Raw genomic sequence first — 15,981 nt, 5'->3', positions numbered from 1 at the left:
GAGTTGCCCCACGCCACCCACGCTCAGCGTGGGATTGTGGGTCGTGTGTGGTATCGTTGGATGTCCCCATCTGAGACAAAAAAGAATTGGAATCATAACTTTTTTTTAATCCCATGTGTAGTTTTCGAGATATTTCTTTGTCTGCAGTTATTATGAACACCTTCATTATGTGGATAGTTATTCACTTGTTGCAATTTGTCTTATTATTGCCATTTCGTTATCATTTTTGTCTTTTGATAAAGGAATTTTGAGCTAAAAAATGCCTTCCTATGTTGACTTGGATGGTTTGATGTAAAATCTACAATATTGTCGATACAAATTTTTTGCTAAAGATACTGAATTAGTGCTATTTCTGTTCCAAATTCATATATCTTAAAACTTTAATGGATATACTTGTTTCATTTTACATGTAAATTTAATTGTTTGATCCATGTTATTAAAATTGGATACTATAGTGTTAATGAAATATTTATTACCATTTATTGATAGCAACATATCATCTATGTATTTAAAAAATATACCATTCTAACTGCCCATAATGGTTTCTCAGAAAGGAATGTGTCTTCTAGACATTTGATAAATACACCAGCAAACAATACACTTCAAGGATAATGCATCAAGAAAAATATAATCAACATTATTGACTGCCTAATGTAACATTTGCTATTGAACTATGTGTGGTCGCATGTTTAGTTCTCAGCAACACGTTTTTCAACACCTAATCACAACAATCCATAGTAAAAATGGAGCATTTTGAAGAGATCTTGAAAGTGTTTCATTACTTAAATATTGTACTTCCATAACACATTAGTGCAACTCCGAACTGTCCCAATTCTAATAACTAATACAACACAATAAAATATAATTACAGTAAAATTCCAACAAAATAAAACTGACTATATTATTTATCAAGACACATAAACATATTGGGTGCAAAACTCCTGTGGATCACTTTTTATAATACACAAGTGTAACTACTGGTCTCTAATCCTGAATTAAAATTCGATCTTTCCGTATTATTCACAAAAATGTAAATTTATCGACTACCAGACACACGTGGCACTACTTTTGTAATTGGCTCTTGTTGTTCTACTAGAAATTCACACTAAAAAAATTTATACATGTATCTTACATAATGGCACTATTGATTTATTTATTTATTTTATTTTGCACGTCTAGTTCCATAGAACCAAATTGAGGATCAAATCTCCAAGGTCATGGAACGTGTCAGTACTTGAAATTACAAAATAAAAGTATTAACAGATAAAATAAAATGTTTATGAGCCTAAAAAACAAAGACAAGCTATGAATTTATGAAAAAGCAATGAGCAATATAACACAGGAATCAGCTAGATTTTTCAAGGAACCCCTCGACAAAATAGGAGTGACCCATGAGGAAACTCTTCAGTTTCGATCTGAAAGCGCATGGGTTACTGCTAAGATTTTTGAATTCTTGTGGTAGCTTATTGAAAATGGATGCAGTAGTATACTGCACACCTTTCTGCACAGGAATCAAGGAAGTGTCATACAAATGCACATTGGATTTCTACCTAATATTAACTGAGTGAAAGCTGTGAGTTCTTGGGAATGAGCTGATATTGTTCACAGTAAAGAATATATATATTGAGAGACCAATGACAGAATACCCAAACTAATGATTGGGGGTCGTCAAAAGCTTCACGAACTTACGTCACTCATTGTCCGAACGTTTACGAGCCAAAAATGTCCTTTAAAAAATATAATATATCATAAGGTAATGAGTACAAGAAAAGTATACCACTTTTCGTGTCGAACTATCACCTACTTCAGATACTGTTCGAATAGTAAAAACAGCATCATTAAGTCCTTGAACAGTATCCAAAATGTGGGCTTTCCATAACAGTTAACTATCCATCTGAACACCTAGAAATTTGAACTGTTCAGTTGCGCTAATCATATGCCCATTATGTGAAATTAAAACGTCGGTGTTTGTTAAATTAGAAACAGTAAAAACTGAGTCTTACTGTGATTTAGTCTTATTTTATTCTCAACAAGTCATGAACTGATGTCATGAAATGCAGTATTTAAAACTGAACCAATGTTGCACACAAAATCCTTTACTACCAAGCTAGTGTCGTTAGTAAACAGAAATATTTTAGAATTACCTGTAATACTAGAGGGTATATCATGTATATAAATAAGGGACATGAGTGGTCCGGGAATCCCTGGGGCATCCACGTTTGACTGTGCCCCATTCAGATCCCACGTCTTAACCATTCTCAACATTGTGAATAACGACTTTTTGTTGTCTGTTGTTAAAGTTTCATAGGTCTCTATAACTGTTATTACCAATTAACAAAGGACTTTGCTGAAGTTGCTGGACCATTTAACCGTTTGTTACGGAAAGGAGCAAAATTTAAATGGTATGCCAAATGTCATACGAAATTTGATAGCTTAAAGTGAGCTCTGACATTGGATTTAGCTTTGATATTCCTCGCTTTTCAATAACAATTTATTCTATTTTGTTAGGTGGTCCTAGGACGGAATACACGTGGTAAATAGCATACCGTAGCACATGCATCCCAACAGTTGAGCAAAGCTGAGCAAATGTATTCCACGACTGACAAGGAGGTGCTATCAGTAATCTATGGAATTATATGTCACTGCCTTTATTTGTATGGCCAGACGTTTAAGCTAGTGACAGGTCATGCTGCTCCCAAATGGTTGTTGGGACTGTGGGTCCCTTGCAGCATGGTAACAAGGAGGGTACTTCATTTGAGTGAATCTGATTACAAGTTAGTACACAAGCCAGAGAAAAGGCATGCTAACATTGAGAGTTTCAGTGCGAAACATGCAGTTCTACAGACACTGGACAAGAATGTTGCAGAATGGCGAAAGTCTCAAGCTACTGACGCTGACTGTCAATAATTCAAGCCGCAACCTCAGTTCATGCACAGTGGCTTGCTGTGCGGAACAACAGATTGCAAATTACGAGTGGTAGCACCTTCAGTTTTTGGGAACGAAGTCTTGCCATAAGCACATGACCGTATGTTGTCAGGTTGTGGTGGGCAAAGAGTGACTCATAAACGAAATGCCTAAAAATTTTGGTAGAGGACTATGAAACGAGATATCGAGCAAAATGTCAGTATATATATATATATATATATATATATATATATATATATATATATATATATATATATATATGTGTCGAGCAAAATGTCAGTAACTGCATGCATTGTAGTTACTGACATATATATATATATATATATATATATGGTCAATATATATATATATATATAGTTTGACTCAAATTGACCACTTCTCACGTTATATTGTAATGGTTTGCAGTTCCTGACCAAACAGCGAGTACAGCTGCTCGAGCGTTAGAAAATAATTGGTTGCTCACGTTTGGCATTCCAGAAACATTATTTACAGATCAAGATACCAATTTCAAGTCTGGTTTTATGGGGTAATTCTGCTGATTGCTCCGCATGCACAGACTGTGAACAAGCCCCTCCCACCCTCAGGTCAATGGCAGAAAGAGAGTTCGTTGCATGATTTCGAAGGAGCTGAGCTATTAAGTTAGCACTAATCATGGAAACTGGAATGTGTATTTAAATTTTGCAACTGATATATATTGGATTCTAACGTCTATACGGCTACGAGTCTTTCGCTATACGAGATAATATGTGGGAAAAAGTGTCTTCACTTTTTGAAGTGATGTAGCCAAAGCTTAGATCCAACGTCGAATCTGTAGAAAAGTTTGCGAAGAAATTACGAGATATTTGACAACAAGTAAATCTCGAAAGTGCCAAAGCTGTAGAACAACAATAACAACATGTAGGGAATTACAACAACACAAGGTTGTATTAGTAACGAATCCATATACACCAAAAGGCAAAACAAAGAAATTCCTGACCAGTACCAATGACGTCACCTGCAGTGTTAAAATATATATTGCAACAAAGACTTTGATCATTCATGTGAGATGTAAGAAAGACATTTAAGGGAGCTGTTGATGCATTGCTATAGACACCAGCAGCATCTGCAGTAAAGAATGTGAAGCCTCATGGAACAAAGAAGAATCAAATGACTTCTGACCAGAGTATGTCTAAAGTGCCTTACGCCTTTAGGCCTGTTTTACACTTCGTTTCTTCTAGCGTAAATTATAAGAATGTTATCCAGTTTTATTTCTATTTATAGTATGTTTTAAAGTGACGTTTTTTCATTATACGGGATCGATCGATGTTGTTTATGTACATGGGGTACGGATTTCTCTGGATAATCTCGCCTTCTGAAGGGAGGGAGAGATAGTGAATTCTCGTTTCTCTCACGTCACACACCGAAATGGGTACAGGTACAGATCAAAGATGTATTAACAGCTACAGAGCCAAGAGATTACTACGCTCTAAAGTCGTTGTAAGCCCTACAGAGATGCCAAAGGGAAAGTCTTACGATCTGGCCAAGTAGGATGATACAGAATGGTGTATGGGCACACGAGGTGCAGTTCTTCCTAGAAAAAGCCAAAGCAAGTGAATGCCAAAGGAATGTGTTAATGCAGTGTCCACATTTCCAGAGAGTAGGCACCTACTGGGTCTACTAACCACAAATAGTCAAAGTAAACAGTTAAGAACAAAGGCAAGCAGCAGGTAAGAACGGAGTGGAATTACAGGACAGCTGAATGATAATAAACGGTACGACTTGCGATCTATCAGACGCGACATTTCGTTTACCAGCTACAATCACTGGTACGGCCATACTTAAGTAGGAACAACCTATGTTGTACTGGCCCGAGAAGCTGATAGAGGTGCTGCCTAACCAAAACTTAACCTTCCTAAAAAAGATGCCCTGGACCTATGCTCACTCAGTGAACTGGTAGCAATACAAAAAGTGAGAATTACAGCCGAACAAATGTTCCAGCACATACAGGTATACTGCAGTGGACAATATCATAGCATCACGACCATTAGCGTGACAGCTACCATGGGTGTTGAGGTTCTAATTGCGATTTGTGTAATCTACTTCTGTTTTAGACGAAAGTCGGTGCACCGCTCATATTTAGCAGTACATCAAATACCCATTGTTTGGTTTGTAAATAAAGCTCAGACGTAATAAAAGAATTAAGTGTAAATCAACAGATGAACCTATAGGTATATGAATAATTGTGTTAGTATGTAACAAGAGTTAAGTGTAAACCAACATATGAGCCTATAACTATACGAATAATTGTGTTAGTATGTAACAAATGACTTCTGAAAAGACCTTCACTATGGGCTCAATGTGTCAGGCGTAGAAAATCAACTAAATTGGCTGTTTCTAAAGTTGTACAGCGTGTGATTACACGTGCAAAACGTCTAGAATGAGATTAGTATGGGTACTCCAAACTCAAAAAGTCCAGACGAATTTTCTGAAGGAAGGGGGAGACAATGCGCTCCAGGCTAGTATTCCCAGCGGGCACTAAAAATTCGTCCAAGTTCCGCCTTGGCAGCTTCCAGAAGCTGAACAACCTTTGTGAATTGGCACTAGACACCAAGCTAGGGCGAAATGCCGAGAGAGTTGCGGCAAACTTGGATGCTATTGCAAGACGGGGTAACCACTGAGTGCCCATGCCTGCAAGTGAAGCATAACGCCATCATGGAAACCGAGAGACAACGTCTTACTAGTGAGAAAGCAGAGTGTTTTAAGGACGGCTAGGTACAATGCAACAGTAATTACTAGGTGCTAAACCAACGGAGAAAAGCCTCTGAAAGGCGAAGCTGCAAAAGTCTTAAGTCACTAGGAGAGCTGGCAACGAGGGAGAACCAAAACTCTTAATGTTATAACAAACCGCACCACCACAGAGCACATTGGAGGTTCCAACATAAATGTTCCACGCTTCTTGACACGTGACTAATTGCTGAGCGCTGATTGCCTGTTGCTCAGTGCACAGTCTCAGCCCTTGTGTCAGTTGCAGCTATCCAGTCAGAGGGGAGGCTATAGAGATCAGCCCTTGGCATGCCTAGCTGTCTTCAGTCATCTATGGAACCATGAGCCTGGCTAAGGATGCTGCTGCTGACAGCTACACTGCCGACTTCTGAGGCAACGCTGATGGGGCGCAGAGTCCGCTACCACGCTGCAGGTGTGCTAGAGGCTTGACATGCGTGACCAGGGCGTTATTAGTCACTCGCCATCGAAATGGAAGGCCACTGCCGCTGTTCATCCTGTTCCCCTTGTGGACACCGATTCTGCCAGCTCCTATATCCTAAATGGGTGCTGGGAGCTGACCCCACGAGGCAACGAGTACCTCATGTGGACCTTCCTGAGTGCAGATCTTCAAAGCCAGCCAGAGAACTTTGGAGATCAATACATGCAGCTGGAGGCTCCTGGCATCCACAGTTCAACGACCGCTCCATGAAGTAAAGCTGCCACTCGACACACTGCTGATCTGGCAAAGCTACAAGAGACAGCTGCCGATGAGGCCACGACTCTGCTGCTCCGGCTGTGCCTTCGTGCTTTGGAGACTATCGTGTATTACTCCCTACTAAGTGCAGTCAATGATGTTTTCTTGGTGATTCAGAGCATAGCTAGGTCCTCATCACTACATCCCAACTTGTTTCTCCTGACATCTGTAGGAGTCTGGGACCAGACATATACTATTCAGACTTTGTAAATATTAAATGAACAAATACAAAGCTTAACATGTAGTTAAGGAAGTCCGATCTCAACCAAGTCCCAACGTGTACTCTTTTACACAATGGTCCGCCACCCTACTTATAACTTTTAGGACTTTTTCTTCTGTCGAACAAGCCACAATTTCTCTATTAAAACTAAAATTGTGGTGTCCTACATTGGTTCCTCTATTGAAAACTCTTCCAGTACACTAGCAGAAATAATTCTCCATTCATTGTTACTCTTGTATAATGTTGTTTTGGAGTGGTCCGTTTTACTTTCGCTAGCCGTACAGGTCCTGGACACATCCACCTGCTTGGCGGCAAAGAGTGTATGCCACGAAAATTGGGTCTAACGCTCAGTTTCTTCCCTTTGTATTCTTACAATAGCTTCCCAAAAAGTTTCTGTGGCCACCATCTGATCACACCATGATGACCCATTGTACATGGGTGCTCGGTCGCCTTACCTCACCACAATGATTGTCATTTGCTCCTGCACACTGCCACGAATTCTGATGTCTGTCTTTGATTGAAACTTACTCTTGTGTATCTTGTGATTCCTAAGTCTCATCAACACAGGATACATCGAATGATCTTAAATAAATGACCACATTCATTATAACAAGACGAGTTATATTGACCTATTAGTTGAGTTGGTTGAGCACCATGTTTGAATATCACATGCATGGGTAGTATGGGATGGGTTCTCATGTGTCCCCACTCAACAGTTGTGTGGGGGCTGCCCATCGTTCTGCAGCTGACTTGCGTTGAGTGCACTGCATGTGTGGGACTTTTCATGGGTCTGTGACGTCAGCAGCCAGTGGGCATTGAAAAGTTTCAATTGATTTGTAATTACCTGTGCACGTGTACTGCAAATCATACTAGGTAAAGAGGTACAAGACGTGACATATGAGAGACGGTTTAATTACACATATAACGATGGATATCATCTGAATGTTTTCTACAAAAGAGGTTCCAGAGACAAATAAATTCATTTATAACATACGCACTTTACAGTTTATAGCTTTTAGTATAATCATGTCACCAAAGGCATGGGGCATTCAGATTGTTGATTTTGAAGAGACATGTTGACTGAGATAATTATATGATCCCTGACTCATAATTAAGATAAGAGAATCAATTTAATTGGAAATTAATTAAACTAAACTTGCATAGGAAGACAGATCCACTGACAACATTGCAATATGAGTTGGCAGCGGATAATAAGAAATAGACAAATTATTCAGATTGTAAGATTATTATTTTTCTTGTTGAAAGTTAAGGTTACCTAGTTTTATACTTGTGTCCCTTGGGGTCTGGATGTTGTCTACGTGGTGTCCTCAGAATATCGAGTGCTGGGTTCGGAGCCGAACTCAGCTGTAAACTCGTGTCCCGGTTAATGAGATTCTCCGCAACCTCAATCTCAATAGATTCTTTGCTGACGCTGTCCCAGTATCTCGATATTTGTGTTAAAATATTGGCACCATTATACTTCATAGAATGATTGAGTACCAAACTATGCTCGGCAATCGCTGACTTGGTTGCCTGTCTCAGTCTGGTATGCCTTTGGTGCTCTTTGCACCTGATGCCAACGGTCCTGGACCTCTGGCCGATGTATGCCATACCTCATTTACAGGGTACGCGGTAAACGCCCGGTTTCTGTAGACGCAGGTCATCATCCTTCAGCGCTCAAATGACGACAACCGGAAGATAAAACGTCTAGCGCAGCTGGGGCGCCATTCATAGCTTAATTCAGCTATACTGACAACGGGTAATAATCACAAAGTGCGCGCTCAGCGTTCGGAACAGCCGCGGCTAGAATGCAACGCCACAGCCGTTGCTATTGGTCGGCTCACGCCACGGACAGAGCGCCAGACGCGTAGCGGACCCCAGAGGGAACGCCTATCACAACGTAGGCATAAATACCAGCCTCATTCCACACTGGAATCAGTATCAGACTGAAGAAGACTGAGAGTCACGCAGTAGGAATATTGTGCAGGAAAACCGCGAAGAACCGGCAGAAACCCGATTTATCAACATGACAACTTACGGGAATTCAGCCAGGTAATATTTTCAGCGACCGTCGATATTTCGGAGGGAGAACAACCCGCAATTTTCAAGGCATAAACCGGGCAGCATGTTCCTTGAAAATGGCGGGGGTATACTCCCGCCGAAATACCGGCGGTCGCTGAAAATATTACCTGGCTGAATTCCCGTAAGTTGTTTGAAAATTGTATACGCCAGGAGAAACTCAGGTCTCATAGGATGAAAATAGCCGCATTCAAAGCGCTGCATCCATGTGATCCTTGTCCGACAGTGAGGCACCTCGCATGGCCCAGTAGATCAGTCACAGTGCGTGATAAAATAGGCTTAGTCTGTATGTGATACATCAGAGGAAAATGTGAATTTTGTTCCAGGAGAAATGGAGGCCACTGCTGAGGCTCGATGCGGTGTCGTAAGGAGTTAGCATCTTGTCTCTTAGGCTACGACAAATGTGTTGCCCAGTCTTCTTACTAATGGACATTAGTCTCGGAAGATAGAAAAAATAAGTGACAGCATGCAGAACAGTTTTAAGAAGAGGCGAACATGTTTAGATGTACACTACTGGCAACTAAAACTGCTACAACACGAAGATGACGTGCTACAGACGCGAAAATCAAGATATGCAAATGATAAGCTTTACAGAGCATTCACACAAGGCTGGCGCCGGTGGCGAAACCTACAACGTGCTGACATGAGGAAAGTTTCCCGCCGATTTCTCATACACAAACAGCAGTTGACCGGCGTTGCCTGGTGGAAAGTTTTTGTGATGAATCGTGTAAGGAGAAGAAATGCGTCCCATCACGTTTCCGACTTTGACAAAGGTCGGATTGTAGCCTATCGCGATTGCGGTTTATCGTATCGTGACATTGCTGCTCGTGTCGGTCGAGATCCAATCACTGTTAGCAGAATATGGATTCGGTGGGTTGAGGAAGGTAATACGGAACGCAGTGTTGAATCCCAACGGCCTCGTGTGACTAGCAGTCGGATGACAGGCATCTTATGCGCATGGGTGTAACGGATCGTGCAGCCACGTCTCGATCCCTGAGTCAACAGATGGGGACGTTTGCAAGACAACAACCATCTGCATGAACAGTTCGGCGATGTTTCCAGCAGCACGGACTATCAGCTCGGAGACCATGGCTGCGGTTACCCTTGAAGCTGCATCACAGACAGGAGCGCCTATCATGGTGTACTCGATGACGAACCTGGATGCACGAATGGTAAAACGTCATTTTTTCAGATGAATCCAGGTTCTGTTTACAGCATCATGACGGTCGCATCCGTGTTTGGCGACATCGCACATTAGAAGCGTGTATTCGTCATCGGCATACTGGGGTGTATCACCCGGCGTGATGGTATGGGGTGCCACTGGTTACACGTCTCGGTCACCTCTTGTTCTCATTAACGGCACTTTGAAGAGTGGACGTTACATTTCAGATGTGTTACGAGCCGTGACTTTACCCGTCATTCGATCCCTCCGAAACCCTACATTTCAGCAGCATAATGCACGACCGCATGTTTGAAGTCCTGTACGGGCCTTTCTGGACACAGAAAATTTTCGACTGCTGCCCTGGCCAGCACATTCTCACGAATTGGAAACGCCTGGTCAATGATGGCCGAGCAACTGGTTCATCACCATACGCCAGTCACTACTCATGATGAACTGCGGTATCGTGTTGAAGCTGCATGGGCAGCTGTACCTGTACACGCCATCCAAGCTCTGTTTGACTCAATGTCCAGGCGTATCAAGGCCGTTATTACGGCCAGAGGCGGTTGCTGTGGGTACTGATTTCTCAGGATCTATGCACCCTGAAACGTCCCCTTTGAAAAATTGTACAAGACTGTGCTTAAACCTGACACACAATATTTTTAGCGCAACGCAATCTGACTTTCAGAAATCCCTACAAAAGAATGGCCCTGACTAGCATTAACCTATACCTTTCAGAAATCACTTACCTCACAAAAATCTTCGTTACTCTAGCTACAGCAATAAAGCGAGCGCCACTACTGCCAGATAAATAAAAGATTCAAACTACGGAAGGCACTAACTACTAATAGGCATAGTTAGCAAATGAAAGATTTTAATAGATAACAAACAATATATTTACCTTAATAGTCATAATATATATAGCAGTTCATGACAAATTACAAAACTCCACCATCTCTCTCCCCACATCCACCACTGCTGGCGGCTCACCTCCAACTGCACAACGCTACGCGCTGTTCACATCCAGCTGCCGCTGCCCAACACTACAATGGCAGACAACAATGCAAACTAGACACAGACTGCACACAGCACAGCCAGTGATTTTTATACAGAGGTGGCGTTACCAATAAAAAAACCTAAGCATCCTAATTACAACCCAAAATGCGTGAAAATGTAACCACGTGTCAGTTCTAGTATACTGTATTTGTGCAATGAATACCCGTTTATCATCTGCATTTCTTCTTGGTGTAGCAATTTTACTGGCCAGTAGTGTAGGTTCAGCGGTGCTGGCCGCAACTGGTGTACGTACCCCTGTGCAGAGCAGGAGTCGATGCAGTCTGCTGCGATGTGGCACGGGAGGTCCCCGAGGAGTCGCCACAGCTCGTCCTCCGTCATGCCGCGGATCCCCTCCAGGGCGACGCCGCACTCCACCCCTCCGTCTGCATCCTGCGGGGGTTCGCCTCTCGGGCTGCTCTCTACCAGGTGTGCGATAGCTGGCAGCGCGATGGACGGGGGCTCGAAGATCTCGCACGTTTCGAAAAGCGTGTAATTACCTGCAGAACGAATTTCAGTCACACTGAGAACTTGCGCTGATCATTATACTACAAATGATATGTGATTACATTTTCACGAAATATGGGTGCATAGATCCCAAGAAATCAGTACCCAGAGCAACCGCCTCTGGCCGTAATAACGGCCTTGATACGCCTGGGCATTGAGTCAGTCAGAGCTCGGATGGCGTGTACAGGTACAGCTGCCGATACAGCTTCAACAAGATAGCACAGTTCATCAAGAGTAGTGACTGGCGTATTGTGACGAGCCAGTTGCTCGGCCACCATAGACCAGACGTTTTCAGTTCGTGAGAGATCTGGAGAATGTGCTGGCCAAGGAAGCAGTCGCACATTTTCTGTATCCAGAAAGGCCCGTAGGGGACTTGCAACATGCTGTCTTGCATTATCCTGCTGAAATGTAGGGTTTCGCAGAGATCGAATGAGGGGTAGAGCCATGGGTCGTAACACATCTGAAATGTAACGTCCACTGTTCAAAGTGGCGTCAGTGCGAACAAGAGGTGACCGAGACGTGTAAACAATGGCACCCCATACCATCACGCTAGGTAGTACGCCAGTATGGCGATGACGAATACACGCTTCGAATGTGCGTTCACCGCGATGTCGCCAAACACGGATGCGACCATCATCCGAAAAAATGACGTTTTGCCATTCGTGCACCCAGGTTCGTCGTTGAGTACACCACCGCAGGTGCTCCTGTCTGTGATGCATCGTCAAGGGTAACCGCAGCCACGGTCTCCGACTGATACTCCGTGCTGCTGCAAATGTCGTCGAACTGTTCGTGCAGATGGTTGTTGTCTTGCAAACGTCCCCAACTGTTGACTCAGAGATCGAGACGTGGCTGCACGATCCGTTACAGCCATGCGGATAAGATGCCTGTCATCTCGACTGCTAGTGATACGAGGCCGTCGGGATCCAGCACGACGTTCCGTATTACCCTCCTGAACCCACCGATTCCATATTCTGCTAACAGTCATTGGATCTCGACCAACGCGAGCAGCAATGTCGCAATACGATGAACTGCAATCGCGATAGGCTACAATCCGATCTTTATCAAAGTCGGAAACGTGATGGTACGCATTTCTCCTCCTTACACGAGGCATCACAACAACGTTTCACCAGGCAACGCCGGTCAACTGCTGTTTGTCTATGAAAATCGGTTGGAATCTATCCTCATGTCAGCACGTTGTAGGTGTCGCCACCGGCGCCAACCTTGTGTGAATGCTCTGAGAAGCTAATCATTTGCATATCACAGCATCTTCTTCCTGTCGGTTAAATTTCGCGTCTGTAGCACGTCATCTTCGTGGTGTAGCAATTTTAATGGACTGTAATATACTTCCATCTACACCAACACTCGTTACCTCTGTAACTGAGACGCCATGAAAGCGCAAACGACAAACATCAACATGGCACTAAGGTATACTGCATTCTTTCACAGGCAGAAGGCCACCACTTCACCTGAATGTCGGCATAGGGACCACTGCCGCTGCTTCTCTTGATGATGAAGCAAAAAGAGGCAGGCTCGCAGTGGTGTGTCCTACTACGGCTCGGGATACAGGAGTGCCACCACATCATCTTTTCAGTAACTCACTATTCTTGCTATGGCACCACGATTGCTGTTCAAATGGTTCAAATGGCTCTAAGTACTATGGGACTTAACATCTGAGGTCATCAGTCCTCTAGGCATAGAACTACTTAAACCTAACTAACGGGAGGACACCACACACATCCATGTCCGAGGCAGAATTCGAACCTGCGACTTAGCAGCAGCGCGGTTCCAGACTGAGCGTCTAGAACCGCTCGACCACAGCGGCCGGTGCGATGGCTGTATCCCCCTGTGGAGGGTCGAAGGAGAGCGGAGGTTGCCATGCTGCATTCGTCTTTCTTATACGTGTCCAGCACCCGCTAGATTTCCGACTTGTCTAGAACGGCTCCTATTCCCAGTCGTCAACATATGTCAGAAGTTATCTTTCGACAAAATTAGTCAATGGCGAATATTGCCACAGCTGTACTGACGGAAACACGCAGAATTTGCAATATGTACAAGAAACAAGAGGAAACAATGGCAAAGGCAGACCTAGACCAAAGCGCTGGGATCAACCATAGCAGTACCAATGCATATTCGGTTACGCGCTTTACCAAGTTGGGGAGGGAATACTTTGTCACCACCCTGAAAAAGGTAAAAAAGAAAATTCTTTAAATGTTGTTGAGGTATTAAGAACATATTTTTTAAATGGGTATTTATGTGTAAGTATGGCCCAGAATTTCAAATTATTAGCAGTATCAGTGTGTTCTCAAATATGTGTACGAATGTGTGCTGGGGTATTTTATGGCGGCTACAAGTAATTTAAAAATGCAAATTTCGTTTCTATTTGTTGACTTTTAGTCACGACGTACCCTTTCAACAGATAGTGATGTGTAAATAGGGTCCTGAACCTGAAAATATAGAATTTGTCATTCATTGTGGAATGTGTGATCTGGCATTAAGACTTTATTTCTTTGAATTAAGTTTAACTGAAAAATTTACAACATTTGTAGAATATGCTAGAAGAGTTAGTTAAAAAATAAATAACTTTTTCAGAATTTTAGAATCTTAAGTAACAAACTACTTTGCAGTATTTTCAAAAGGTGGGGATAAAGCACCCCACCAACCTCTCTGGCATTGTGATATTTAAAAAAAGTGTAGGACAGGGATGTAGTCTTTCGCCACTAATTTACAATCTATGCATCGATGAAACAGCGGCGGAAATAAAAGAAAGGTTCAACAGTGGGATTAAAATTCAAAGTGAAAAGATATCAGTGACAAGATTCGCTCATCGCATGCTACAGTAAAGTAGAAAGAATTACAGAAGCTGATGGATGGAATGAAGAGTCTAATGAGTGCAGAGTATGAATTCAGAGTAAACAGCAGAAAGTCGAATATCACGAGAAGACGCAGAAATAAGAACAGCGCGAAAGTTGACAACAAAACATCAGAATTCCGCTACCTAGGCAGCAAAAAAAGCCTTAACGGAGGCCATGAAAAGCAGAGTAGCACTGGGAAAAACGTGTACTACCAACCAAATATACCAGCAGCAAACATAGACCTTATTTTGAGGAATAAATTTCTGATAATGTGCATTTGGAGCGCAGCGCAATATGGTAGTGAAACAAGGACTGTGGGAAAACCAGAGCAGAAGAGAATCGGAGCATTTGAGATGTGGTGCCACGGAAGACTGTCGAAAATTAGGTGGACTGGTAACGTAAAAAATGGGGAGGTTCTCTGCAGAATCGGCAACGTTCAACTGTAATTCCACAGCGAAGGGAGCTCTGTTAGCTGCAAGGTGTTGGCACGCCTGCATGTCGCAATTTAAAGACTAAAGCCCCTTATCGTGAACCCAAAATCCAGCCATAGTAAACATGACGTGATGGCATGTGTCATGGCAGGCGAAATGACATCATTTTACTTGACACTAAGCTATAAAGGTAGTTCCCTTCTTTTACATCCCTACTCTGCTTAGGATATATTCGCTCTGTTGTGCTATGATACGTTCATTTTTCATCCTGGTAGGTCATGGTTCAAATTATTGAGGAATGGAAAGACTGGTAGAAGCTGACTCCAGGGAAAATTAGTTAGGCTTCCAGAGAGAAGAAGGTAAACGTGAAAGGGTGTTAACATTACTATTTACATCCATCTTTTTGATTTGTAGCTCCTTGTATTGGCAGTGTTCACAGTAAAAATTTTTGGATGTCAGGTCCGCCAGTTATGCAAAACACCATTTTCCTCAGTACCCAAACATGTTTTACCACCACTGTGACATCAACAGGGGTTTTCGTTTTTATTTATTCTTAACATTTGGTGAGCATGAATTTTCTGGATCACTTTTGTATTAATTATAACAGGAAGCTTGTCATGTTTTCGTGTGGCAACCACTTCCATTCTCGCAATCATGCTGAGATGTTGTGATGCATACGTGACTATAACAAGTATTTTCCACAAATAACGCAGTATAACGCTTTTCACTACACCAGAACACATTGTGATTGTGGTTTGTTATGTGGGACACATACGTAACTATAACAAGTATTTTCCACAAATAACGCAGTATAACGCTTTTCACTACACCAGAACACAGTGCGATTGTGGAAAATACTTGTTATAGTTACGTATGTGTCCCACATAACAAACCACAACCACACTGTGTTCTGGTGTAGTGAAAAGCGTTATACTACGTTATTTGTGGAAAATACGTGTTATAGTTACGTATGCATCACAACATCTCAGCATGATGCGGAGAATGGAAGTGCTTGTCACACGAAAGCAGGACAAGCTACCTGTAATAATTAACAAAAAAGTGATCCACAAAATTCATGCTCATCGAATGTAAAGAATAAATAAAAACGAAAACCCACTGATGATGGCAAGTGGTGCCAAAACATGTTTAGGTACTGAGAAAAACGATGTTTTGCATAACTGGTGGACCTCACATCCAAAAATTGTTACTATTTATCTTAGTAAACTGGTTCAAGGAAGCATTTATAAATTTAGGAACAA

General features: G+C 42.4%; 1 protein-coding gene across 1 annotated transcript in view; it reads right to left on the bottom strand.

Annotated features, from left to right (window-relative positions):
- The window catches only part of LOC126426468 (uncharacterized), a 123,005-nt gene that overhangs the window by 53,498 nt on the left and 53,526 nt on the right, over positions 1-15,981 (bottom strand). Inside the window, exon 3 of the mRNA XM_050088380.1 lies at positions 11,189-11,432. Within this exon, the coding sequence (XP_049944337.1) occupies positions 11,189-11,432 (244 nt within the window). The remainder of the gene's footprint in view (positions 1-11,188; positions 11,433-15,981) is intronic.

Source organism: Schistocerca serialis, chromosome 11 (assembly GCF_023864345.2).
Source record: "Schistocerca serialis cubense isolate TAMUIC-IGC-003099 chromosome 11, iqSchSeri2.2, whole genome shotgun sequence".
In the NCBI taxonomy this organism is placed as follows: Eukaryota; Metazoa; Arthropoda; class Insecta; order Orthoptera; family Acrididae; genus Schistocerca; species Schistocerca serialis.
Note: the sequence above shows the minus strand (reverse complement) of the source record. Positions and strands in the feature narration are given on the sequence as shown.